This window comes from Blennius ocellaris (assembly GCF_963422515.1).
Source record: "Blennius ocellaris genome assembly, chromosome: 8".
Taxonomy (NCBI): domain Eukaryota; kingdom Metazoa; phylum Chordata; class Actinopteri; order Blenniiformes; family Blenniidae; genus Blennius; species Blennius ocellaris.
Window position 1 is genome coordinate 19,367,190 of NC_137657.1, and position 26,099 is coordinate 19,393,288.

At 40.6% G+C, this 26,099-nt stretch overlaps 4 protein-coding genes across 4 annotated transcripts; 1 reads left to right on the forward strand and 3 right to left on the reverse strand.

The window, feature by feature from the left end:
* Positions 1 to 1,397: 1,397 nt before the first annotated feature.
* trmt11 (tRNA methyltransferase 11 homolog) lies at positions 1,398 to 12,458 on the reverse strand (the record flags this gene model as incomplete). Its single annotated transcript, XM_080500529.1, has 13 exons — positions 1,398 to 1,517; positions 3,854 to 3,974; positions 7,339 to 7,473; positions 8,994 to 9,066; positions 9,488 to 9,652; positions 9,745 to 9,825; positions 9,962 to 10,118; positions 10,203 to 10,337; positions 10,637 to 10,729; positions 10,853 to 10,934; positions 11,120 to 11,193; positions 11,341 to 11,406; positions 12,381 to 12,458. The coding sequence occupies 13 exons, from the start codon at positions 12,456 to 12,458 to the stop codon at positions 1,398 to 1,400; spliced, it is 1,380 nt and encodes a 459-aa protein (XP_080356655.1).
* A 962-nt stretch (positions 12,459 to 13,420) lies between these two features.
* LOC308133229 (actin-binding Rho-activating protein) lies at positions 13,421 to 13,960 on the forward strand (the record flags this gene model as incomplete). The annotated part of the gene is made up of 1 exon (XM_080500530.1): positions 13,421 to 13,960. The coding sequence occupies one exon, from the start codon at positions 13,421 to 13,423 to the stop codon at positions 13,958 to 13,960; it is 540 nt and encodes a 179-aa protein (XP_080356656.1).
* Positions 13,961 to 14,905: 945 nt separating this feature from the next.
* Positions 14,906 to 18,246, reverse strand: hint3 (histidine triad nucleotide binding protein 3; the record flags this gene model as incomplete). The annotated part of the gene is made up of 5 exons (XM_080500378.1): positions 14,906 to 15,763; positions 16,355 to 16,481; positions 16,826 to 16,895; positions 17,107 to 17,224; positions 18,115 to 18,246. The coding sequence occupies 5 exons, from the start codon at positions 18,244 to 18,246 to the stop codon at positions 15,716 to 15,718; spliced, it is 495 nt and encodes a 164-aa protein (XP_080356504.1). The 3' UTR covers positions 14,906 to 15,715.
* A 1,153-nt stretch (positions 18,247 to 19,399) lies between these two features.
* Positions 19,400 to 21,815, reverse strand: ncoa7a (nuclear receptor coactivator 7a). Its single transcript, XM_080501433.1, has 6 exons — positions 21,712 to 21,815; positions 21,360 to 21,503; positions 21,118 to 21,270; positions 20,936 to 21,031; positions 20,713 to 20,786; positions 19,400 to 20,480 (listed from the first exon to the last, which is right to left on the reverse strand). Exons 1-6 carry the CDS (start codon positions 21,778 to 21,780, stop codon positions 20,342 to 20,344), a joined length of 675 nt encoding a protein of 224 aa, XP_080357559.1. The 5' UTR covers positions 21,781 to 21,815; the 3' UTR covers positions 19,400 to 20,341.
* Positions 21,816 to 26,099: the final 4,284 nt, after the last annotated feature.

The following is a 26,099-nucleotide window of genomic DNA, read 5'->3' on the forward strand; positions in this document are numbered from 1 at the left end:
CATGCTCCTTTTGTCAGAATTAAAATAGGATTAATCTAAATGTGCATCCAGACTACAGGTTTTATGACTTAGTGGCAATAAAAACATGATATAGTCAATCTCAGCCAGTCACGGTTAGTCAGGAGGAAACATGTCCACATAGTATTTTTTTTTACAATTAATATTCATCCTTTCCTCTTTTTTTTTTTTTTATTTCTTTTATCTGGGCACCTGTGTTTCTCAGTTATCCCTGAAGACTTAAAAGTGCAAGTGGGCCCCTCAACAGTGGAGCATTCCTCTTCTGAAGCGGCTCGTTTAAAAATGTGTTAACGCGTTTGAAAACCATCATGAGCACTGTGATTGCTCTTGTTCAAATAAACATATTGGAGTGCAAATCAGGCCACGGGAGGTTTGTTCTGCAACATGTTTGACCGACTGTCAGCCGAGACTGATACGGAGAATATTATCCGGCTATAATAGAAATTCTCGTGTTGTAATTTATCTTCCCTCACCACAGAAGCATCTTTACAGTTGGCAGAGCTTCTCAAAAAACGGCACAAATGGGAATTCAATTTAATTACATTTTCTTTAGAACACCCGACAGACTGATTTAAATTTATCAATTTCAACCATAAAAATCTCTTGAGATTATCATAGAGTGGGGAAACGCGATTGTAAAGTCCCATATAGTTCTTGGCAAAGCTGTGTAATGTTACCAAACACTGCATCTGTATTTTTGAACTTCATTAATATCACAATTATACAGATTTTTTTTCCTTGTGGGAGAAAATGTTGTGCAGATCACATTTGTTTATCCATCCTCTACACAAGGTTTTAAAACATGGATGGATGATCCTGATCATGTTCACATTGTGAGATATTATTACTGGCTATTGAGATCCAGACATCATGACAAGAAATTAATTGTCTAATGGTAGTTTTGGGAGTTTTAGATGGATGATTTTAATAACTCTCATAGCTGTTCCACCTGTGGTTGTGTACTCAAGTGTATTTAAAGAAAATAAAGAATGTGAGGAGTTTTCATGCTGCTGTGTGCCCTGAGAGCTCTCTGGCATCAAACATTACATGGATTGAATTGTGGGAGGAAACCTCTCTTTTGTGGTGAGGCAAAATAAGTTAACCATACTGCCAGCGATCTCAATGAATAGAAATACTGCAAAACAAGACATGTAAAAAAATAATATGTAAAAACTATTTACCAGACATAAACAAGATAAAAGACTTTCACTGTATCCACACAATTTATTCAAATTATTTACAGCAGGATGAAATTAATAGAAAAGTTTAAAAAAAATTGTTGATATTGACTAAATTCTAAAATGTTCCCGGTCATCTATAAGGACAGGCTGCAGGGTTTTACCAATGTTTATATCGGTGTATTGACTCATTCACTGAAATCAAATCTCCTCCCTGCCACTCTTCTTGTTAAGTCCACTGAAATACTTCTCCCTGAAGGCGTTGTGTCCCTGGTAGGCGCTGAAGCGTGGGTCTGATAGATGAGCCAAGGAGTCCTGTTCCTGTAGAAAAGCAAACATAGAAGTTAGCTCTCCAAACATGTTCAAACCCACTCCATGAAGTGCTGTGCATTTCCCCCTGCACAGAAAATAACATGAGGTCGATAGGATGCTCCTTGAACTATGATGCTGACAGACGACAGCGTAATCTGTGTTGAGAGGAAAGAGCAGGTGAGAAAGACCCTGGAGATGTGAAGTCTCCTATCAACATGAGAGGTCAGTAGAAACAATACGGACTACATGTGTGAATGAGAGGCAGGTGGAAATGTGAGGATGCGAGTAGAAGTGGTGAAGGTGGAGGAGTTCGAGTACTTGGAGTCAACAAACCACAGGAGCAGACGAAAGGAGTGAAGAAAAGAGTGCAGACAGGATGGAGTGGGTGGAGACGAGCATCCGGGTTGGCAGAAGGACAGCAGCAAGAGTGAGAGGAAAGGTTTACAAGACACCTGCTGTGATGTTTGGCTTGGAAACAATGACACTGTCTAAATGCCAAAAATATTTTACTACGAAAAATGTCCTGAAAGCTAAGGTCGAGAAGTTCAGAGATAAAGCATGAGAGGAAAAAAGGTTGACATGGTGCGGACATGTGCTGAGGAGATGGTGGATGAATGGAATGATAATGTTGGAGCTGGAGTCGTCAGGCAGGAGGAGAGAAGACCTCAGAGAACATTCATGGATGGAGTAATTAGATGGTTGGTGTAACAGTGGAGAATAGGGTGAGATGAAAGCAGAAGATCCACTGTGGAAGCAGCCCAAAGACAAAGAAGAAGACATTACAACTTTATATTGCACAACACATAATATCTAAGAAACAAAAAACAAACTTCCTTCAGTCTTGTTGAAATCTTAAAAATTATTTTACAGATACTATAAAGGAAAAATAAACCTTGAATGACAGGCAACGGTGAGTTTTGACTTTTATTCCTTATTTCAAAGAAACTTGACATAACTTCCACTGCAGGTCAGTAAAACACTGTCTCGGATGATTTTCGTACTAAATTTCCTCTTACAGTTTCCATGTTTACATTATAAGAAACAAAGTCGCCCTTGTGTGTATATTAATAACGTGTATCAACTGCTGTGAATTTCGTCTGCTAAACAGTTTGTCTTGGCTGTGAAGTAACTGCTGGTCATCAGAGGCACAGAGGGAGGAAGAAAGATGCTGGGACAAGGAATAATGAGGTGAGCTGAGCGGGAAGTGATGACTCCAACACCGGGTCTGTAATTTATCAGAGACACCTTTCTTTTGCTTGCTGATGCTGCCAAATAAACTGGAAACAGTTTCCATGACCAATCGGAGAGAAAACTTTGGGCAACAACACTGAAATGCTGACATTGATCCACATATAATCAGGATCACTGAGCTTCATTTAGAGTGGAAAAAAAAACAAACTCCTCCAACCTGAGATACCAGGCAGATAAGATCAAGCAAGTGCGCGTGCGTGCACGTACGTGCGTGCGTCGGACAGGCCCATTTATGGGAGTAATTTGGGTTTTTGAAGTGGAATGAATGTCAGATTCAAAGATGGATTGTTTTCCATAAGATGTGTGATGAGACCATTTGGAGTTCCAGCATAAAAAAATGAGCCAATCACAGCCAAATGGAGAGGATTTACCCCAGACAGACACAGCAGACACCATCACTTCCAGTGAGGTGACATGCTAAAAATACATATATACGCACACGCACACACACACACACACACACACGCACACACTACATGGCAAACGCTTACATGGTGCCATATATGATACATTTCTGGGCGCATGTGTGTGCCTGCATAAAAAACACGGAGGCACACACATGCTCTCATTTTACATAAACTTAAGTCATATCTGTGCCGCTGCTCATGCTCACACATAAACACGACAAGCACATTGTGTGGATCATGGAGTTCGGTGCTGTGCAGATACAGTATGTGTGGTCGGTTGTGACTGTGCAACCACAACACATAACTTTAAAAATACATGTAGAAACTTGGGTTTCCAATGAAAAGATTGTAAAGAATCAGATTATATGGTAAACTACAGCCATACACGTCAGAGTAAAAATGTGTAGTATAGCTTATTAGTTCCATAAGAAGAAAGATGGCTGGAGGGAAACATTTTAGAGAACTGGGACATATGACAAAAAAAAAATTGCTATACAACATCTCCACAAATCAATGCAATGTTCTTTACTGCTATTCAGAAACACACGCACGCACGCACGCACGCACGCACGCACGCACGCACGCACGCACGCACGCACGCACGCACGCACGCACGCACGCACACACACACACACACACACACACACACACACACACACACACACACACACACACACACACACACACCTCGGGCTCTTTGATCTTCTCCATGGTAATCAACCGTCGAGAGGTGTGGCTGGAAAGCGTCTGCTCACAGTTGCTGACGAGCTGAAGACATGGATGAAGAGGAACCATCTCCTCACAGTACCTGGAGAGACGCCACACACACACACACACACATACAGCAGGTTAATGGTCCATTTCTAAAATAAAAGGCTTCGGCACACAGAAATACAAAGGTAGACCGACACCCGACATCTGAAGCAAAAACAATCTGATTGTTGCATATGAAAAGCCGTTTGTGCCCCTTGTGACAACGATTCACGTTTAAAGTTTGTCTCTAACACTAAATATTTTGACACTAACTATTGCACCTATATTTTTCTGCTCTGTCCAAGTCCTTGTTAAAATAAGAAAAGAAGAAGAAGAAGAAGAAAGTTTTGAGCAGAGCAGTGCAATCCCGTCTGCTGAAGTGAACACATTTTGTGCAAAAAAAAGGTTGAAGGTGGAAAAAGTGAATGTAACCTGACAGGTTGACTGCTGGCTCCATCATCACCGGCCAGGCCAGGTTAGGGCCTATTAACACCGGCTGATGGATGTGTTTGCATATTTGTGTCAGTGGCACTTTGTCCAAACCACCGCAGTAGCAACAGCACCGACTCAAAGCCAGATTTGTACATTGCTGTTTACCTTGTTGCCATGGCCGCGTGTGGGCCGCTGCAGCAACGAGGTGTTTGGTCATCACAGTGACGAGTAGTGATGCGGACAGGCCATCGCTTTCACCTGCCAGTCAAGAGTGGCTCCGGGAGCGTGCGAGGGATTTCTCAAGGTGCTCTGGTTTCATCCCACAGTCCAAAAACACGAATCTGTGAGTTTCAGGGTAATTGGTGACCCTGAATTTCCCCTACAAGTGTGCATACAAGTTTGACCTGCGAGGGAGCCGGGATCAGCTCCAGCAGCTTATTATAATGAGTTGGTTAAGTTTATTCAAAAGGCAAACACAGAAATAGGTAACTACTCACTCACGTTCACATCGACAGGACATTTAGGCCCACAAACTAGCCTGAAACACATGTTGGGCTAATGGGGGTAAACCATAATAACCAGAGAAAAGCCACACATGCACAGGAGCGAACTCTGCAACAAAAGGGCCCCTGAACCTGGACTTCTTGTCTGCAAGAAGCCAGTATTTATTATACGACTCTTTCCTTTGTTTTGCTGTGAGGAGCAACTAAAAGTGTACGCATTTTGAAACCACGGTACACTAAATGTTAAAGACTGGACAGTGATCTATGTAGGAATTATCTTTCAAACCATTCTGTTTCCAAGTCATTTGTCCTCGTCACTAAACTTCAACTCAAACTAAAAAACGAGGTCCTTAAAATGACAACATTAAACTAATGTATTCTCTCTGCGGTATGAGTATTGCCTTTCCTCAGACAATACGGCCAGTTCATATCTTTGCTTCACTTGTTTACGTTGTAATTAGGCCATTTTATAGCCACGACGATTGATACTGCGCCATCTGTCTTGATACTTTTTCCTCTTTAATTTATTTTTCAAGGGGGAGGAAGGGAAGAGAGTTTAAGCGGTCTGACCTGGTCTAGATGCTGTCTTTTGTTGACAGGGTTTTGTGATACCTGTCATCTCTCTCTTTCTCCATCTCACACACACACACACACACACACACACACACACACACACACACACACACACACACACACACACACACACACACACACACACACACACACACACACACACACACACACACACACACACACACACACACACACACACACACACACACACACACACACACACAGAACCCCCCCACCCCCATTTTCATAAAGCCAGTCAGACACACACACAGTCCCCACTGTTTCTATCACAGCTTTTGTTGTGCATGTGGGGGCAACAGAAACCTGATATCTCCCCTGTAGAGCCCCAGATTAGACCCAGGAGACAGGCTACGTCTGGGCTTACACACACAGACACACATGTCCAAAAACACACACGCAGGTCAACCTACAGACCATAGAGACAGATAGTTTATATATCTGACTCGCCTGGCCTCAGACGTTTATTTTGGTACTGCGCTCTGACAGGCACGGAGTCAAGCACCCACGAGATGAGTAGCAAAGACAAATGTGTGAACATGATGACACAAATGTATGCATGTGCTCATACACAAGACCACACACAATCACGAGCGCATTATTGAATACAGAACTTGACTTGAAGTCGGGAGTATGCTAAGGTGTGTCTGAACTCATGTTGTGTGTCTCAAACACAAGCAGACACTAAAACCACCAGCGTTTTACTATCCCAGGCTTCTGATCTTGTAATCAGTGATCAGAAACAGAGTTTAAGCCCTGCAGCCATTTTTCTTCCTCTCACGTCCGTTGGCGCTGCAGTCTGTTGTGGTTCGCACCTTTACAGTCAAACACCTGCACTATACAGTCAGCATTTGCCTTCCTGCTAATGCACAGGACACCAAACAATACACAACTTTGTTTCAGGAGAGCCGGCTTATGTACTTCACCACCGTCAGTTGTGGTTTACTGGGAACCAGCTGTATGGCTGAGAAAACCTCGACACACCTGTATCGTACTCTGTGCAAACACTGTCATCCAGACAGGTGGTTATACACTGAGGACGATGTTTTATGTGAGCAGGAAAGCAACATTACTAAAGACAAATGCCGGAAGCCAGAAAACCAAAGTGGGAAAGTGGTGTGGAAGACGCTTTGTGAATGTCAATCAGCTGGAGTCCCTCTGAAAGAGCCAAGGACACACCCAGTGATTTTTAAAGCTTTTAGCAGCTTGTGAAACTAATTAGTCAAAGCTGATTAATGAAGAGTCACGCACAACTGTCTGTTTACTAAGGTTTACGTTTCCTTTAATTAATTCCCAAAGGCTACTTTATTTACATGCAGTCCTAAAATAAGTGCCTGTTCTGCTGCTCTCTTTTTAACGGGGCCGCGACAAAAATGTACAAATTGCAATTTGCATTGGAATCTGCTCTTCCTGCTGCAGCCGAGATTCAAGGAGGGTCCCTCATATGCGAGGTCAAGTTAATGTGCCACTGGGGAGGATTCATCTATTTACAATCACTACTTTTGTAAAATGTAGTTTTATCAACTGCACAGTGTAATTCCTTGTCGCTTCAAATCATTTGGTCATTTAGAAAGTTAATTATGAAGTACAAAGGAGTAAGAACCAGGCTGTGCTCAATATGAACCAGCACCGTGCAGCTCGAGTTGATGGTATTAGTCTGCCCCCTATTGTTCCATCGTGTTACTTTGAGAGTGCAGCAAACTGTTCTGAACCTAAGCAAGAGAAAATTAGTCTTTAAGTCCTATAATGATAATAACTACAAATTCCAATTGACACAGGGACATAAATAAGCACACACCACTGAGGCTATAACAGAAATTGGTTGAGTTAGCAGTTTTATCACCATGAAAAGCTTCATATTATTAGCCAGCGGTATGAAATTCGTTCACTCACTCCGGCCTGTAGATCGGAAGCCAATAGACGAGCCTCCCGCCAACAACCAGGTAGTGCGCCGAGAAGTTTAACAGATCTGAGAAGATGTCGCTGAGATGGTAAGCTTGAGAAACCGGAACGTGAGACTCGACGAAACTGCACAGAAAATCAAGGGTTTGAAGTTTAGAGCACAGTGATCATGAAAACAACCCAATATAACCCAGAGTGACATCTCCTGTGGTAACCCTGTGAGAGCTAGAGTCAGGTGAGCACGTACTGATTACTCCATGTTATGCTCTATGAATGAATCCTTATACATCTTCTTAAAGAAATTCACCTGAATACATAAAAATGTCTTTGTCATAACAACAATGTTTCTTGGCAATAAACCTCATACAGCTGGTTTATTCCCTTTTTCAATAGAACTAAATATGTAGTGAATATTGTAGAAGGAACAACAGTGATGAGAATGTGGTTGGAAAACGATAGTATGTTTATTGTACTTTTACTCTACACTTTGCCGCCCCCCCCATCATAGTTTAATTTCCTTGTATTTCACCTTATCGTATACTTTGCTCCCCTTAGAACTTATTATACTTTATTATAGTCTGTGATTTTTATCTTATTTTAGTCCTATTTTATTTTATTTGACTTATTATTACTTCTACTGTAAATACTTTTGGCCCTTAGAGTTCTTGATAGTCATTGTATATAAGATACCTCTATTCTTTGCACATTTCTTGTCTTTCCTACTCGTGAGTGTCCTTAAGAGCAGAATGTAACAAGTAAATTTCTCCTTTGTGAGATCAATAAAGGCTTATCTTATCTTATCTTATCTTATCTTATCTGAAAAGAATGAAAAGTTCACCAAATTCCCACAATATCAAAGATTTTTTCTTTGCTGTAACTATTAATTGTTTTGTTTTTTTGTTTTTTAATTCTGGTACATTTTGAGTGATTCCAGTTTCCGTCTACAGCAATGAGATCGCAGGGTTGACGTATGGAGAAGATGTGGAGAACACTTTTATCGCTTGAAAACATGAGGGTATACCTTCTGGTGGAGGCAACGTGACGGTGTGGAGGAGAATCTCTCTCACTTCAAAAACAAGTGTTATCATCATTAGAGGATAACTCAAAGCAGAGATATCAAGATGAAATTCTGCAGTCAGTGTAAATCCCATATTGCCAAAGTCTTTCACCAAACTTTGTCCCACAAAATCTCCCTCCAGAATTTAGGAATAGGAGAAAATGGAATGACCGGCCATCACTTGCTAGATCAGCTTGTGCTGTTTCTCATGCAAGTGAGACCAACACAACTCCAGTGGCTGACCAGCAACAAATGCAAGTTGAAATATGAGACTAAATCCCACAGCAGTGTGTGAGCTGGTGACCACCATGAGGAGGTGCCAGGCTGTTGTTGCCCATTTATGGTTCTTCCAAATGCTACTAAGATTCCTGTTTGTTAAAAGAACAATTCGTAGTGTAGATAAATGTAGCAACATTCAGAAGGGAAGTACCGGTAATCAGATAATCCAATAATATAAGATTTATTGTCAAGAGACATCTGTTATAGCAAAGAAATAATTCAAAATAATTATTTTTTGTGCATAGTATAGTAATATCTGCATTTCAGATCAAGACAATAAAACACATGTTGAAACATGAAATGAACTCACTTGCCATCAGGAGGCTTTGTGATGTCCTTGTGGGAGCCTGTTTTCCTTGTGGACTCACGGATTCCATAAGGCGCTGAACACAATGTCAATAAATCAATCAATCAATAAAACAAAAAACAAAAAAAATCACATATAACCAAAAAAGAAAAAGAAAAATTAGAGTCCCACGCCCTACAGAATTCAAAAAGCAGAGTTGAGGTCGAGGAACATATTTTCCAGTTGACCGACAATAAAGACAAGTAAGTTTCTCAAACAAAACAGCATGAATTTCAATAGCGTACAATGTAAATTGCTATAAGGTACACGAGATCCATATTTATAATGAAACTCTTGATTTCTGAAGTCACGGGTTTGAGTTTACAATCTTTGACCTTTCAAATGTTGTCACAGATTTCTACCTGCTCAAACATGAGACTGAAGCAAATACTGAAGCACAACAGAAGGTCTTAAACCAAATAAACTGCAGGCAATCGTTCAGTCAAGGAGGGACTCACGATCTGTGATGATGGCATCGAACAGAGCAGTCTCCCTCCACACACGCTTGGATGCGTCAGACACCATCACGTCCACATACATCTTCTCTGTACCGTATTGCCGCAGGTTGGCTCTGATGTTCTCGTCAGGTCCTCGCCACTTCTGGTTTTTACGGCTCGACCGACCTGGGATAAAAGAATCCTGCATCGTCAGCAAATGTGGACAGATTTGGACGAGGATTAACAGTTGGAAATAAAGCCACAGTCATAAAACTGACCTTTTCCATGAATGGTGTTGTAATCAATGTCTGTTCCGCACACGTAAGCTCCAAAATGAGAACAAGCAACAAGCAGGCTCCCTGAAAGAGATCGAGAGCCAGGGAGCATTTACTTGGACTGTGTGTGTGTGTGGGTGTGTGTGTGTGTGTGTGTGTGTGTGTGTGTGTGTGTGTGCGTGCGTGCGTGCGTGCGTGCGTGTGTTATGGAATAACCTACCTGTGCCAACAAATGGGTCAAAAACAAGGTCGTTCTCTTTGACCTTGGCGTGGTTGGCCATGATGAACGAGAGGCCGGCGTCCATGCTGGTGTTTCCGATGAAATGTCTGTTCTTCACACTGTGGGAGCGAATCAGTTCACGCTGACCGTCTGCTATCTGTATTCCAAGAATTGAAAATGAAAATACATTCGGCTACTGATCACCCTTTACAATGTAAATGACCTGCCAACCGTAACTCACCCATCGGCCAAAGTAAATGTAGTCGGGGTGCTCAGGAATGTTGTTGGGGTCTGTGCCATAATCCTCCAACAAGCAGAAGATGTGCTGTGGACTCTTCAGACTCACAGTGCCTTCAAAAGGGAGATACTCCAAAGCCTGAGGTGAAAGATATGAACATAATGATGTGCACATTTTGAGACGTTCAGTGAAGAAATAGAATTAAGATTCCTAGAGAACTTCGATTTTCGATGACCATGACATTTACATTATTTTAGTGTCTAATATGAAAGAATAAAATTAACCCTAACCCACATTATCTTTATATTTCACATACTAAAATGCAGAACTGTGTGTCCATATATTTTAGAATAAGAACTGAAACGTTTCTAATTTTTTTTATTGTTGTTTTCAATGATTTGATATGCTCTTGTCTACACACAAGTCTCAATACTCACATCAATCCTTTTAATTCTGTCTGGAAACTCCAATGTTTTGTTGAAGGTGTAGACATTGATCCTGTAGGTAGAGTCTCTGTGCATGAAAGGACTCTGTAGTGAAAGGAGGAAGAGGAGGGAGTGCATGGGTTTGAGATGTTTCATGAATGGATTTTTCACAATATCTCAGGTGTTAGTGTGCAGCTCAGCATTACTTCAAGGTGGTGCGTTACAAACCATGTTTTCAGATGGGTACTTCAAGAGAGATGTTTTGAGTTCACTGTGTGTTTTTCCATGGCCCCATAACTCAAAAGCAGACCTGAAAAAAACAAACCTTTTTATTTAACAGCTATAAAACAGGCAAGAATAGAACGTTCAGGCACTGGGCTTGACGGCTTTATGTTGAGCATATTTTGCCAATAAACATACCAAAAACAAAAAAATACTCTCGCATCAGTGCTGACACCGTAATAACTGTGACACAAACAAATCTAAAATACCTACTTTGCGCAGACTGATCTGGCCATGATGCAGCGGACATCCTCCTCAGACAAACCGTCCAGACACAAGAAAGGACACTGCCGAGGAACAGACAGCATGTTAGGAAATATAGTGCAATAACATTCAACTGAAGTTGCTCTCAAATTCGTATTTTACAACTAATCAGTTGCTGAGGAACAATACAGAAGGGAAAAGGGCAACAATGTATATCTTAACTTGCAAACCTTTTCTCTGGAGCTTTCACGAGGACGAAACGGTTTTCCTCTGAGTGCCAGCAGAGCCTTAATTTCCTAAAAAAGCAAAAACAAATAAGAAACAAACATACCAACCATATTATACAGCATAACTGACAGCCACATTTACAAGTGTGTAACATCAAGAGCCTTTTACAGTTCCTATACTTTGATATCTGTGGCTTATGGCTAATGAAATCAAAAACCCAGGGTTGAAACGTGTTAACTGAATGAAAAGATGAGAGAAAATGTACTATTATCATCACTGAGAAGTAAAACTCAAAAAAGTATGTTGTTTGTTACACAAAATGGTTGGTTACCAGAATCAGCTTATGGCACTGATACTTTGGAAGCGCAGTTTATTTTAATAGCAGCTTGTTTGCAATGAGCCACTGATAAATTATTTTGGTTTTCTTCTACCAAATGTAGGGATCAGCTCCTGCCTCTGGATGACACGCTTGGAGTTCAATGACCCCAGCTTCAGTGGACGATTGGTGAAGCTTGCCCACGTTCCTGAATATGCTTCTTTTGACAATCTGCTGCTGGGATTTACTATAATAATGTCCTTCTAATTGTATTTTAACTCATTATTAGAAAATCGATTTTGTAAGTTGTGCTCTAAAGGTGAAATTCTAAATCAGAATTGCACCATGATCACATTTCATGCGATAAACCTGCACAAAATATTCCAACTATCTAAAATGTACATCCAAGTGTACTAACTTGTATCACTGTCTCTGGTTCAACGAGGTTGTTACATAGTGGTGTGTATTACTTGTGAGGAGGAAATTGACACGCAGAGACAGTGCAAGTTTTACACAACGGATGGAAAAGTGTTAATGTGTCAAAATTCAAAATAATGTGACAAAAACCCAGGACGCGATATCTGATGCCATGTGTTAAACTGCAGCGTGAATTAGCAGGAAGCTCAGTCAGTAGACACTGTGGCCTGTCAAACCCCTTTCTTTTCACACAAAGGGCATTTATAGTAAAAGCGAGCAAAATAAACTGATTTCGTATTTTAATGTTACCGGTATCCTGAAGTCCAGATTATCCTGGGCGAGATGTAATAAAAATTGGAGGCATGATCGACTACTGGACGCCGCCATTTTTGTTGACATTTCAAAATAGGTCCGACTGGAAATCGCGGTTCAAAACAAATGTTCCGCTTTGGACTCGTATTACCATAAATGGCAAAAAAATGTGACTGTCGGTCTGTACTTCATGAAAATACATGCGACTGCAACACATTTACTTCCCAATTACTTTAAGTATTCATAGTTGGAAACATTGCTTGTTTTATTTAGTTTTATGTTATTATTTTTGGGTAGGGGTGGGGGGTATCCATTGTCATTTTCAAGATAATTGTGAGATTGCAAACAAAAATAAGTCTGTGTTGCTTTTCCACAATTCTTATTCAGACACAATTTCCACCTATTGTAAACATGAGCGAGTGAGTAAACTCTGCTCCACACTCGGTCCCTAATCTGCTTTACATCATGAAACACCTCTCATGGCTGCTGATTGGCTCTCCAGCTCCTTTCTACTAGGTTATTGGTCAATAAAGATGTCAACCTAAGTGATTTCGCTCCGACAGAAAGGCATCTGTACGCTTATTGCTGCCGTCAGCAGTGCTGCGCTGTTAAGTTGTTTCATAGCTGCAGTGTATTCAGGGTTCATGTTCAAACATTAACTGCTATGAAGCTTCACTGCAGCTGAACCGAGGATCGAGTCTGTGTGTAAGTTTGCTTATGTTAACTTTACACTCTATTGCAGCACTGTCTTTGAAGATATTTGACAAAGCAGGGTTTATTATTTGTTTTGTATTGTTTTTAATGACACGTAATGAACAATATAAACTGATTCAAGTAATCTTTCTATTTTGTTAATATGTTTACCATTCTCTATTGTGGAAAAGGATGTCAAACCAAAACTTGTTTGTCTGAATAGCGAAGTATGAGATGTATGAAGTGTAAAAACCAAGAAATAAATTAAAGGTACATCAAGTAAGATTATCAACTCTAAACTTACCAAATAAAGCTGTGCAATCTTGTTCTGAACAGAGTCAATGATGGAGACAAACAGCATGATCACCGTTGCCATGGAAACTGAAGATGAGGTCCCAGAGCCTGGTCAGCTAAGCAATGACTCTGCCACATGCATCGTTTCTGTCAAAGGCTTGAAGGACAACTGGCAAAAGTGGTCCAGTGAGCACCAGGAGTACCAGAAAAACAACCCGTTCAGTCACGACAGTAGACTGAGTGTGCTGGTCCCTCAGAGGGGACAGGATGATTATGGGAGACCACTGCAGGGGTCCAGGACAGAGCAACGAGGGAAGGATGCTCACACGCACATCAGCAGAGAGGTTCAGGAGCTGTGCGAGGTGATAAAGACCATCGGAGAGCCTCGAGACATAATTGTGACTGGAAGCAGAAACACGGGGAAGGTGACGAGTGTGACATTTGGGAAGCTGTTTGAACATTATGTCACTGTCTCGAATAAACTGGTGGGAATCCTCCTACGGGCCAGGAAACAGGGACTGGTTGAATTTGAGGGGGAAATGCTGTGGCAGAGGAAGGACGATCATGTTGTTATTACTCTGGTGCAGTGAACAGAAGAGTAATTTGAGGCATGTTGCATGTCGCACATGCAGATACATCTGCTCAATGGCAGCACTGAAATACTAAATATTGTAGTTTCCACCATTAACTCAACAAAAGTATGGCAACTTTCCTGCTTCAGAGTAAAATTTTTGAAAATATGTAAGAAGTTGTGTCATCTATACAATAACTTACCTCAAGAGATTATTAAAGTAAACAATAAGAGATATTCAACTAAATATGAACGTTTTCAAGGTACATGACTATGGTTCTAACTCATATATTATATAATTGTCAAGGAAGACTTCAACCTGAAATAAGTGGCTCTTTGCAAAAATAGCTTTTTACACCAAATGTGTAGTCATCTATTCACATGATTTCACATACTCAATTTAAGTGACTAAAATGACCTGATCAGAGCTGCACAGAACGTGTCGCTCTGCAGGGTTTTTCCTCATGATGAACATGGAGGAGCTGAAAAGAAGAGAAAGTGAACCAAAGCCAAAGAGAACATGACGCTGTCTGTGACAGACAATATGGTGCTATAGGATGAACCTGATCCGTGTTGGCCTGGCCTCAGAGCATGTATTTATTACCAGCGTGCTTTGTCGTCATGCGGTCTTCTGGTGGTTTGAAATGCAAGATCAGAAACTGTAAAACAAATGTTTCATTGGAACTTTACTGCATCGTTATGCAGAATATAAACTGAGTGATTTGTTTCGCCATTTGTAAAAGGCTCATGGTTTTATTAGTTACGTTGGGTATTAATAGATTTAATAACTAACTGCTTGTGTGTGTGTGTGTGTGTGTGTGTGTGTGTATGTGTGCGTGCGTGCGTGTGTGTGTAGACTAGACGTTACAACATCACTTGGTCAACATATATTATTTATTCTGCATCAACATGACTCATAAAGTGCATACCATTTGTACAAGACAAAGAATTGGATTACATTTTGTGAATATACAAAGTGTGGCATTTATGAATGTTACATGTCAAAGAGGACCTCTTTAACCCTGAAGATATTGCCACATACTTTCATACATGCCACATATAGCACCCAAATCAGCAGTGTGTGCACAGGTCGTAGGGTTTCAAACACACTTTAGGCCTTTTCCTTTTAACCATACTTCAGTTTTCACACGCTTCAACTCAAATCGAGTCATGAAACCAGTCAAAGTTTATGAGAACTCAAGCAGCATGTGATCTGCACGTGATGCTTTCAGAAGGTTGAACATCAAATGATGAGGTACCTACAGATACTTTCCTACAAATAAAGATCATTTAAATGTTTCTTTAAAACTGATTATGGCTGCACAGATGTGTAGTGGTTAGCATCTTTGTCTCACAACAAAATGTCCCTGATTCGATTCCAGGCTTCCCACAGGTGTTCAAGTTGCCTCCATATTGTGGTTATATCGGTGCAGAGCAGCACATCGACGCAGCAACTCAATGCTTACAATGGTCACTAAGAAAATAAAGGCTTTCCTCTTCTAAATTAGGTAAAGATCCTTGGTCCATAAAGTTGATTTATTTTCCTTCCAGCTAATAAATACTCAGTAATTTCAGTAAAACCTTCCATATTTGTCCTTCCTCTTTTCTTAAATGTCAACCTTCAAAAACAATGAACATTGTAATCAACAATTACATCACCAAAATACTGTCAGTGTCAGTCGCTGTGGCCAATCAGTATTGTGTGTACCATCCTGCATGACTTCTGCAAGAAACGGGTGCTACGTCGTCACAGTCCAGTTGTTCATCCAAGTGATCAGCTGGTTTCTCCTTTAGAGTTGAGATGCTCGATGAGCTGATCAGCCTGTAAAAGATCAACACATGGAGACAGGACAAGAATCAGACTCAACAAAGTATTCGATGGAGATAACTAAATATTATTAAAATGGCACAAAACATAGGATCGAAATATTATATAGTGTGAAAAAGCATATTTCAGACATGATTAACAAGTAACAAGTAAGTCTCACACGAGGAGTAAATATGTCTCATCCGTGAACTTCCCATAGCCAATCAGGGAGGTTTTAGCTCCTGTATCTTCAGGGTGATCATGGCAGTGGGGTTGAGGGAGCTCAACATTTTCTCATGTGAAATTTAGTGTGAATAACATACAAGCTCTAATTAAAATTTGCATTATCAGTTTTTACTCCCCCCAAAAAAGTTAAAAAGTGGAGAAAAACAATCACCACCATGCTTTCCATAGAAACCTGATACATTTGTTACAGTGTACTCAGATGCTGTAAACAATTTTGAAACAACTGTGCAACACCCCAAAATAAAATCTATTATGAAGGTTGACAGTGAACCGGGATAGGATTCACTTAAGTGTGACAAACATGGGATTTGAAAAGGATAAATTTAACTGCAATTCCCTCTTGAGAAAACATTGACTTACAGTAATAAACCAGTAGGAGTTGAGCCTGTAGAAGAGGCGGGACATGAACCCCATTTGACTGGCAGGTGCCAGGACATGAAGGTGTAGGTGTGTGACAGAACAGAACGGAGGCCAGTGGAAACCAAACCTGCAGACCAAGAGAAGTACATTCATGATTTCACATGTGAACAAAGGTTAAGAGCCAGATACTCCGTTTTCTCAAAAAGAGTTAGTTGGTCAGTTGATGAAGACTAATTCAAGGTGTAACGCTTCACCAAACCGAGTGTTCAGTTTAACTTTGGTTCATAGACTCACGACTGCGTTGTGCGTGTATACATCTAATCTAGTAACAGCAGAACGGAAGTTGCGATCAACTTGAGGATTGTGTCATTATATAACAAACTTTTGAAAAACGTTTGTGGACGGCTGAAGCAGCGATATAAAAGCCTGTGGAGTTGTGAACTGGAACGTGCGCCAGTGGATGTTGCCCACCTGACATCACTGAAGTCTGTAACGTTGCTTTTCTGCAGGATTTCCTTCCCAGTTTCGACCATCTGTTTCACTGAAAAACAAAAACAGAACCCATTATAAGCATCACTTCACCTTCGGAGGCAACTTAAAATCTAATTTCATCCTTTATTTATTGTTTATCTCTTTATCCATGTACAGTACATATTCATATTAAATGTTACTTCTTTATTTTTTTTTATTGATAGTTTATCTCTATTCTATTCTATTCCATATTCAGGCAGTCATGCAGTATTAACACTTACCCAGAGGCACGTGTTCTTTACTAAGTGATTTACAGTTTCCAACATGTTTGGTTGGAACAATCAGGTAGTGGTGAGGAGCAGCGGGTTTGATGTCTCTGAAACATGAAATGTCTTCGTCCTGCGACACCAATAAAGGACAAAGTTCAGTTGAAGAAAAATCCAGTGCATAATCCATTCAACATGGTCTAAACAAGATATGTTTGTATGTATACAAGAACTGTATGAAGTCAGTGTATCAGCGACGTGCTTATGACACAGTATACTTTGCTCTGAGCTCAAACGACTTTATACTTCACGTGCAATATTCTAGGGATCAATATTTTTCAACAGGTGCTTTTAAATGACAATCAGCTTTTTATAGCTGATAATTATACAACGCACACCATGTTTATTTTTATGTCTACCAAGGACGTAATAAAATCATCTGCGCATATTTATCTGGTTGTCTGTATGCCTGTCAGCAAGATCACGTCAAAACTGGTGCATGGATTTTGTCGAAATTTTCACCGCAGGCCATGGAAGATTACATTCAACTTTGGAGGAGGTCTGGATGTGGATTCGGCATCAGGATTTCATTTTATAGGTTTTTAAAGGATCACGTCAAAACTACATGACTAGATTTTCGCCACATATAGATGTTAGGCCAGCGAAAACTGATTTGCAGCCTCATTTTAACCCGGAGGACTGCCCCACCCAACGGGTGGGGAGGTAGTCATTGCTCCTGCGTCGACAGTACGCACAGGGCAGGGCAGTGCGTCGCCTGGACGCAGAGGCTGTGCGGAGGTGATTCGCGTAACGTTTGCGTATGGAGCAGGTTTAACACCGCAGCAAAATCGAAAACAAACACTTTCCCAGTCAAATCCAAAGCACTGAATGCATATTGCGTCAACCTCTGGCCAAGCTTTTTTTCGGTCCGAAAAGCTCAATCATGGTCAACAATCTCTTTCTGGAGGATCGCAACTGACATACTAAAGTGTATTTTATGGGATTATATGACGATATTCTCACACGATGAAGAAGCTCCGTGTCCATTTCGTTGTTTACAATCTTGCAGAAGATGCATTTCTTCTCGTATCCCTCCGCCGGAGCGTTGCCGCTGGGGGAGAGCTCCGCAGGTGAGTCCGCTGCCACATCCGCCATTGTTGTCCAAGAGACCTGCTTCAGCGCCGGAGAGCACCGAGAGCGTCGATCGAGCGGAGCAGGCACAACCAAACCACTGTCGACCGAACGTGCGCGTTTTCACCCTGCTGCCACCAGAGGTCACTGCCGCTCACTTTGTTTTATGCGTCAAGCTTTTACCGTTTGTGCTGAAAACAGATCCAATCCGATCAAGTCCTACTGAAGACAGTAACGTGGCTCTTCATGACTTGTCGTTTTCACACATGATAATAACTATAAAAAAGTAATTGTAACCAAAGTATATACAATCTTTACATGGTGGCGATAGGTGAAACTCACATATATGTGTCTTTTTGTGAGAATGGTTTAAAATAGAAATCATACTAAAATTGTACATCTTACACAATGGTTGTGCATTAACCCAGTGTTGACTTTTATGCAATCATATGGAAGTGGGTCACTGGAACCTACCGTGGGTCAAACCTTTAATAAGACTTGAAACAGCTGAGTATAAACGTCCTCGGTTTTTTTTTAGTTAAATGAAATGCATGGAAATTGTTCCTTCAAGGGATGCGAGACACATTAAGCTACCCATTTTAATAAAATATTCTGTCAAATAAGGTGACATAGCCGCTCTTGAAGACTGCAGGCTTTATGTGTAAATACTAAAAACACTTAGAAATGACTGTGTTGTAATAACACATATATAAATAAAGTTGAGTTGAGTTGAGTTAAGTTAAGTTAAGTGAAGTTAAGTTGATTTGATTTGAAACCACATCTGTTCAGTCAGCAGCTCACTTCCACCCATCTGTTCTTCATGTTGGCCTCAGGCTTCATTTCCCTGTGATGGTTGGATGCTTATCGACCACAATTTTTATTTTGCATGGGTTATTTTTCCAGCCCAGATTTTAATACAATATTGTATAACCTCTTACAACACATGAGCAGTAGCTCGGGATCAAACCTCAGACCTGCTCCATGATGCTGTGGCTCTTTTTCTGTTGTTTCCACTCTATCACACAGGAACTCATTATTATTTATTTGTGTTTGAACAATGATTGAAATATTACATCAGTGAAGTCTGGAGTTGAGGAAGTTCATTCGTAATGAAAACCAGTTTCAGTTTCAACAATAAAAAATGTTTATTTTTACACTTTGATGAAAGTCTCCAACAAGAACAGTGGCAGTGCCAGCACTGCCTAGTAAGCTCAGTATTAAAAATACAATGTTTTTTTTGTTTTACTTTTTGCATTCTTTTTTTATCAAACACACACATTAAATAGATTTATAATAAAAAAAGAGAGATGCAAAAAAAAAAAAATCTGATATGTTTCCTCAGCATATGGTCCACTCTCAAAAGGAAAGCAGGTGTCTCACTCACAAAAACAAAAGGAAGTGACAGTTGACACATGGGGTCCCTTCCTCCACAAACGCCACACTTCACACAACATAAGCAGTTCATAGTGCAATTCTGACTGTTTTTTCAGGCTGGTTTGCTCTTTACTTGCAGAAGCAATTTTTCAACAAATTTCAAACGAAACCTCATATGTGCATTCAAACAAGCACAAGTGTTACAGTGTTGTTATTTTTGGGGGGTTTGTTTGTTTAATTGAATAATTTAATCCTGAGATCACACGCACACTTAAACATGCTTACTGCAAGCACACAACAATCATTCTTTATAAATAGCACTGTCTGTCTGGTGGGTTCGGGTGCAAAGGAAATATCTCTGAAATAGTAAATGGGCTAACTGTTGCACCTGTTTAATCTCTTTTTGTGAACTTTGTATCATTATGCTCCCCATAATCAAAAGAGGCCACGGACCACTTAAAGCTTCAGACACCAGTGTCTGACTGGACTTAGAGTAGCGCTGCTGTTGATCAGCTAGTAGTTTCAAGTAACAGGGCCCAGAATCACAGGATGCCATCAAGCCCCTTTTCAACAGGCGTTGCTCAACAACACATGAAGCCCGCACTCTGCGCCGTGCCGAAGATGATCTGAGCCGGGTGCACAGATGATAGCTACTGCTTTATCAGGGTAGTGCTTCATAGTGGCTCAGCCCGAGTCAGAACAGAGTTTTACTTTGTTTTCATATTGTCTTATCAAATGTGTCCCATCAATTTGTTATGGTCCACACTTCCAGATCTTGCACAAGAAAGTCCTCATGTGTGGATAGAGGTGCATTTTGGAAGGTAGGACAGGAAAAGCTTGCTCCGTGGTACAAATCAGCATCCAGCCACAGGGCAAATCCACTCCTACAGACCAAGAGACAAAAAGCAGTCTCAAGTTAGTAAAAGTTAATAATCACTTGAACTATATAAACTGTGTAACTGCTGCTGTATATGGCGAGACCTCAAAGGTAACTGTTAAAATAGGCTTTTTATGATCTGGAAATTTATTACTTTATGACTGACAGACTACTGCTTTTTTTTTATGGGGAAGTAATATGAGTTCAGTTGCAAAAAAAAAAAAGAAGAAGAAACTTACCCCCCTCCACCAATCTGCAGAGATTCTAAGTTCCCACTCACAAAGTAAGAGTTTTTGCCACTCCATCTGTAAGTCTGGATAGGTAAACAAAGAAAGACATAGAAATGAAATAATCTGCCTGATATATTTATATAATTTATGTTATATTTTCATGAAATTGTTCTTCGCTGGAAATGTGCGCACTGAAACTTTGACAGGTTACAGAACAGATAACCACTCTTACCTGAAGGTCAGGGTTGAAGCTGAACAGGAAGGTTTCTCCTGTACCGTAGCAGTATTTACTGACTTTGAATGGGTCAGATGAAAAAGCCCCAAACACCTGAAAATACATCGAACTGTGAGATAAGGTTTCACTTTGAAGATATTTTGACATTGAGAATCCAGACGAAAGCGCAAAATGCAAACCTTTTTCTGCATGTCCTTGATGACCAGCAGCACAGGGCTCTCCAGACAGGCCATGTTCCTGTACAGTGTCTTCAGGCTGCTGCCGTGGATGGCCGTGCTGTAGACCAGTTGCCATGGGTAACCTTGTGTCCTTGCTGGCATGTGAGCACCAAGCTGATGAGACAAGTTTCTTATTAGAGATGTCCAAACAGACCTGACTGGATTACGGATATTATCAATCCAAAATTGTCGGTGTATCTTACCGCCTCTAAGTGGTGGTCTTCTAGGAGCTGGCTGTGGTCGGTCAAGATCGGGAGACCGTCATCAACCTCTTCCTGGTACTCAGCCTCTGACTCCTCTGAGTTGCACAGACTAATGCGCCGTTTGGAGTCCTTCACTTTGATAATCTGCAGAAGGGTTCAAGATATGAACAGTTGATCATAAAGCATTTTTCAATTTAAGTTGACTTATTCAGGAAATATAAAATCACAACATGAAACTTTTAGATTTACAACACAGAGATGCTACTTCAATTCAATCTGCAAACTAAAGTATCTTTTGCCTTGTGAGGTAGTACTCCTTTCAACATGATTACTTCCAGCTGAAGTGTCTCACCTCAACGCGTGGCTCCAGATTGTCATTGGCAAAGTAAAGCACTTTGATATTATCTGGTAGTAGCTTCATCGCTCCTGATTTCACCACCTTCTCTCTGCACCACATGTCTAATCACACATGGTGTTTGAGCCTCTTCTCACCACTTTTGTGCCCTCTGGTTTACTTTCACTGCCTGTGCGTGTGTGAAATGTTATTGGTCGGATATTTGAGAGGACTCCTGCTCATTGGTTGGCCGTGATAGTTTCTTTTTCCTCTAAACAGGAAAGTGAAGAATGGCTGTGGGCTGTAGACAAGGGGGGGAATAGGATGTCCATATATAGACACCCGGTTTTCCCATAAACCCTAACGATAACTGCCAAGCTCTTTAGTTCCCTGAGTTACCGTATGTTCCACAGAACACATACATATACAAGAATAATTAAGGTGGTTTTGACCTGATAACTCATGAATTATTTATTCTTCAATCACTGCTGTGCAACTAAACTTACCTCCCACTTTGAACTGCCAGGGTGGCCGAGGACCTTGCTGATCGTGGCCATGTCCCTCTCCATTGTCAGATAGCAATTCTTATGTCTCTCCCGGATGAGGTACTGGGGCGGGCAGTGAGCCTCTGTGTCCGTTATGGACATGTTTGGAGACCATTCTGCAAAGAATGTGTAAAGGTGGTCGACCCTGTGCAAAAACAAAAGGAACAAATCAGTGGATTTTTTTTTTTTTTACATTTATGATCAAGTATCACTATTTTGTGAATGAGTACCTTCAATTACTCAAAGAATCAAGTCAACATTAATTTATATCAGGTATAATGACAAAGTAACACATGAATGCATGCTGCATATCTGAAGTGCCAATTACAACCCACACTGTTCCCACGAGGGGAAATAAAAAAAAAAACTTATTAAAAGCTCCAAACGGTTCGGATGTGCCTGAACATGAATTGGTGGAATCTGAACTGTCCATGCAATACTTTAAGCATTAGTCATACTGTGAGTGACTCCATCTTAGGAGGTGAACCTGCATTTGGAGACATTCATGTGTCTACAGTTCTCTTCATTTTCTTTTCCTCAAAAATTAGGTGATGATATGCGACTTCTCTTTCCCTCTCTATTACACTATGTTTCTCTTTTACACCCTCAGACTTTGGCTTCCAGAGATGCACTGCAGTCACTTCTTTACTCACACAGTCCTTCCTAGCAAATAGCCAGTGTTCTAACTTTACGTCTCTTTCACATTAGAATGCAATGGACACTTTCACAAATACAAGGCTACTCTGACATGCATTTTTTAAAATTCAATCTACAAAAACACAACAAAAAAGTTTTTGCCCCTTACATTTCTTTACATTTCTTACTGCAATGACTTAAATGAAACAAGTGAACTTTAACTAATAATTAAATCAACAATACAATATTACTATTTATCAAACTCAGCATCACAGAGTTGACAATAGTCTTAACAATAAGTTTAACTTACTCTCCAACACTGTAGGCAATTCCCATGACTGACGGTGGGTAAAGGCGTGGGTACAACACAGAAAGCAGAAAGGAAAGGGCAGTTGGTCCTGAGCGCTCTTTGCCGAAGCAGCAGTTCAACTCTGAACCTCTGCCATTCCTGCCTTATATACCTGCGGATCAATCGTCCGGATAAGCCCTTTTGACCATTAACCCTCCCTTTCCCCCACGACCTGCACGTATTCATAAAAAGATTTCACAACGGTGCTTGAAAGCCAAAGCTGGTGACTGATTAACTCTGGGTCCCTGTCCTTAATTATGACCAGAGTTCAGAGAGTCACTGTGTCAGAGTCGTGTCTCAGTGACAGAATGAGATGACTAGACTGAAAAAGAAAAAAGCCCTAGAGTGTAAAATGGTTCATTGTTTCATAGTCTTCTTATTGGGCCTTGCTGTCTCTCTTGATGTCCGTTTATACCTCAACAGTGGCACAAAAAAGTAGATTATTTCCATTATTTCCTACAGTCCCATTCAAATGAATTAAGTTAAGTTTTAAATGATTTATGTGTGAAGCATAAGTGTACCCATGTGTATCTGTGTGCGTGTGCGTGTGCGTGTGCGTGTGCGCTCACACACTTGGAATGGGGCCCCTGTGTGTCATTCCTGTAGGAGTCTATTTAACAGTTAGAGGTCATTTAACAGTTTGAATTATCCAAACACAGACTTAAATCAGGATTTTAGCATATAAAACGCAGTGGAAGATTTAAAAAATTTAAATGTGTCCAATTTTAACTAATGAATGTAAAAACACATGTATAGACATTTGAATGCATTCTAAATGTAAGTGCATTGCTGAACTTTGAGAGGGGGCAGCAGCAGGAAAGGTTTGGAGGTCAAGGGGGGGCATTTTCCTTGCATGCATTTCTTTTCTTTTGTAAATAGACCATAGCCTACTCAGTCATAATGACTGTTCATTTGTATAAACTTTTACTAAACAGAGCGAAGAGCTTTTCCGGGTTTTAAAATACTTTATTTTAAAAATCATGATGCTGTTTGCATGGAGTAAATTACATTGGCATGAGTTCTGGATCCTTCCTCCACCCACCACTTCATTCCATTACAACTTCCCTTCTGACTGAATAGTGACAAATGTAAGAGGGAGGATGATTAGCATATAAAGGAATGCTTGAGGATTGATGAGGAGGTCTTTGAATTATACAAGTTGTAAGGTTTCATTGGTTTGGTTTGTTATTGGTATATTCATTTAAAAAAAAATCACATATAAAGTTTCTACTGATAAACAGTATACACAGGATTTCTTCACATTTTAAAGTAAAAGAATGACATTCAGCTGAACTTTGATGATCTATAATAATGGTTCCAGTGCTCAAACACAGGTTTGTTCATGTTCTGATATCAAGGCAGCAGATTACAGTAAGAACATTCTGAGTCAACAATCAGTACCGATGTCACAACAGACATAGGATGGAGGAGATCAATTTGAGACGATCCGACACAAAGGCCAGCTCAATAGGCCAACGCAGACTCGGCAAGTCATGCAGCTATGCATGTGCATCTGTGCGTCTGTGCAGCAGACAAGCATGCTCTCCCACGTAAGCCCCCACACCTAATGCGTGTGGCAGCCACCGCAGAGGCACACACACTGAGGGAATTTCCTTTTTTATTTGGAGAGACTTAACCTCAATTCTTGTCAAGGCACTTTTCTTTTTTTCTTCTTCTTCTTTTTTTTTTTTACTCTTGATGGACATTTAAGGGCTCACCTCAAAACAATAGAGACATTCAACAAAAGGCAAGTTTGAAAAAAATATTCAACACAAAATGTTTTATTTTCTTTGTCTTTACATTTAATAGAATGCCTGTGTCATCACAGGGCATAGTATACAAATGTTTACATTATGTCTAAATGTGCAGTGCTTGTTTGGCAATATGTCCATCAACCCATTTTAAATAACGACAATATTCAATACAACAAGATATGGAAAACTGCAGTGCCATAATCAATAAATTGCATATTGTTAGTTGAATTGCACTTTCTGTATGAAGTTTGGATGATCTCCCCAATGCATTAATTTTTTTTTTTCCCCCATATCGACACCAGTTTCCTCCCACTGTTCAAAAAATGCATTTGAGGTTAACTGGCCACCCGTGTTAATATAGGAATGTGTACCCTGGCTTTGTTATTCAGCCCCAGCACCATGAAACCTTGACTTGATAGAGTGTCATAAAAGGATGGACAAACATATTCTATTAAATACTGGGACGGAACATGCCTTTTTCTTTCAACCTATCTATTGTTTACTCAAAACATTGTTCACTCTGGGCACACACACACACACACACACACGCACACCCACACACCAGCAGAGAGGCACGCACCGAAGAACCGTGTTTCCCTGGGTTTCTTGGCAGCTGCCTGCGGTGTGGAGTTGTTACTGCTTCACCCTTCCTCCAATTCCCGTAAATCCGCGCACAGTGGGAGGAGATGCGAGAGGAGCGGGCACTCAAACCGGCGCAGCTCGGCGGGATGATGCAACGTAAACACCCATTCCTGTAAACATGTGGCTTTGTTAGCCTGATGCCTCATGGACTCCACTGCTGCACAGTTGTTACTGTGGCTCGTGCAACTCGGGCCATTATCTCCATAAGATCAGTTGTGTGATAACAATAAAAGATCTGGCACATTGCAGGGCGAACACAAAACATTGTGTGCGATTAGTTAAGGCGTAGAGTTTCCACAACCCAAACCCAGATAAACAATAAACACTGTTCAATGTTTTCAGCGAGATCACCAGAAAAGTGTATATACTGTATTTTAATGACTATTTTCACCAAAGGCATCAAAACTATGAATGAACACATACCCTTATGTAGTTAATATAAACATGTGAAATAATTCAAGCATGCCTTAAATGTTAGAT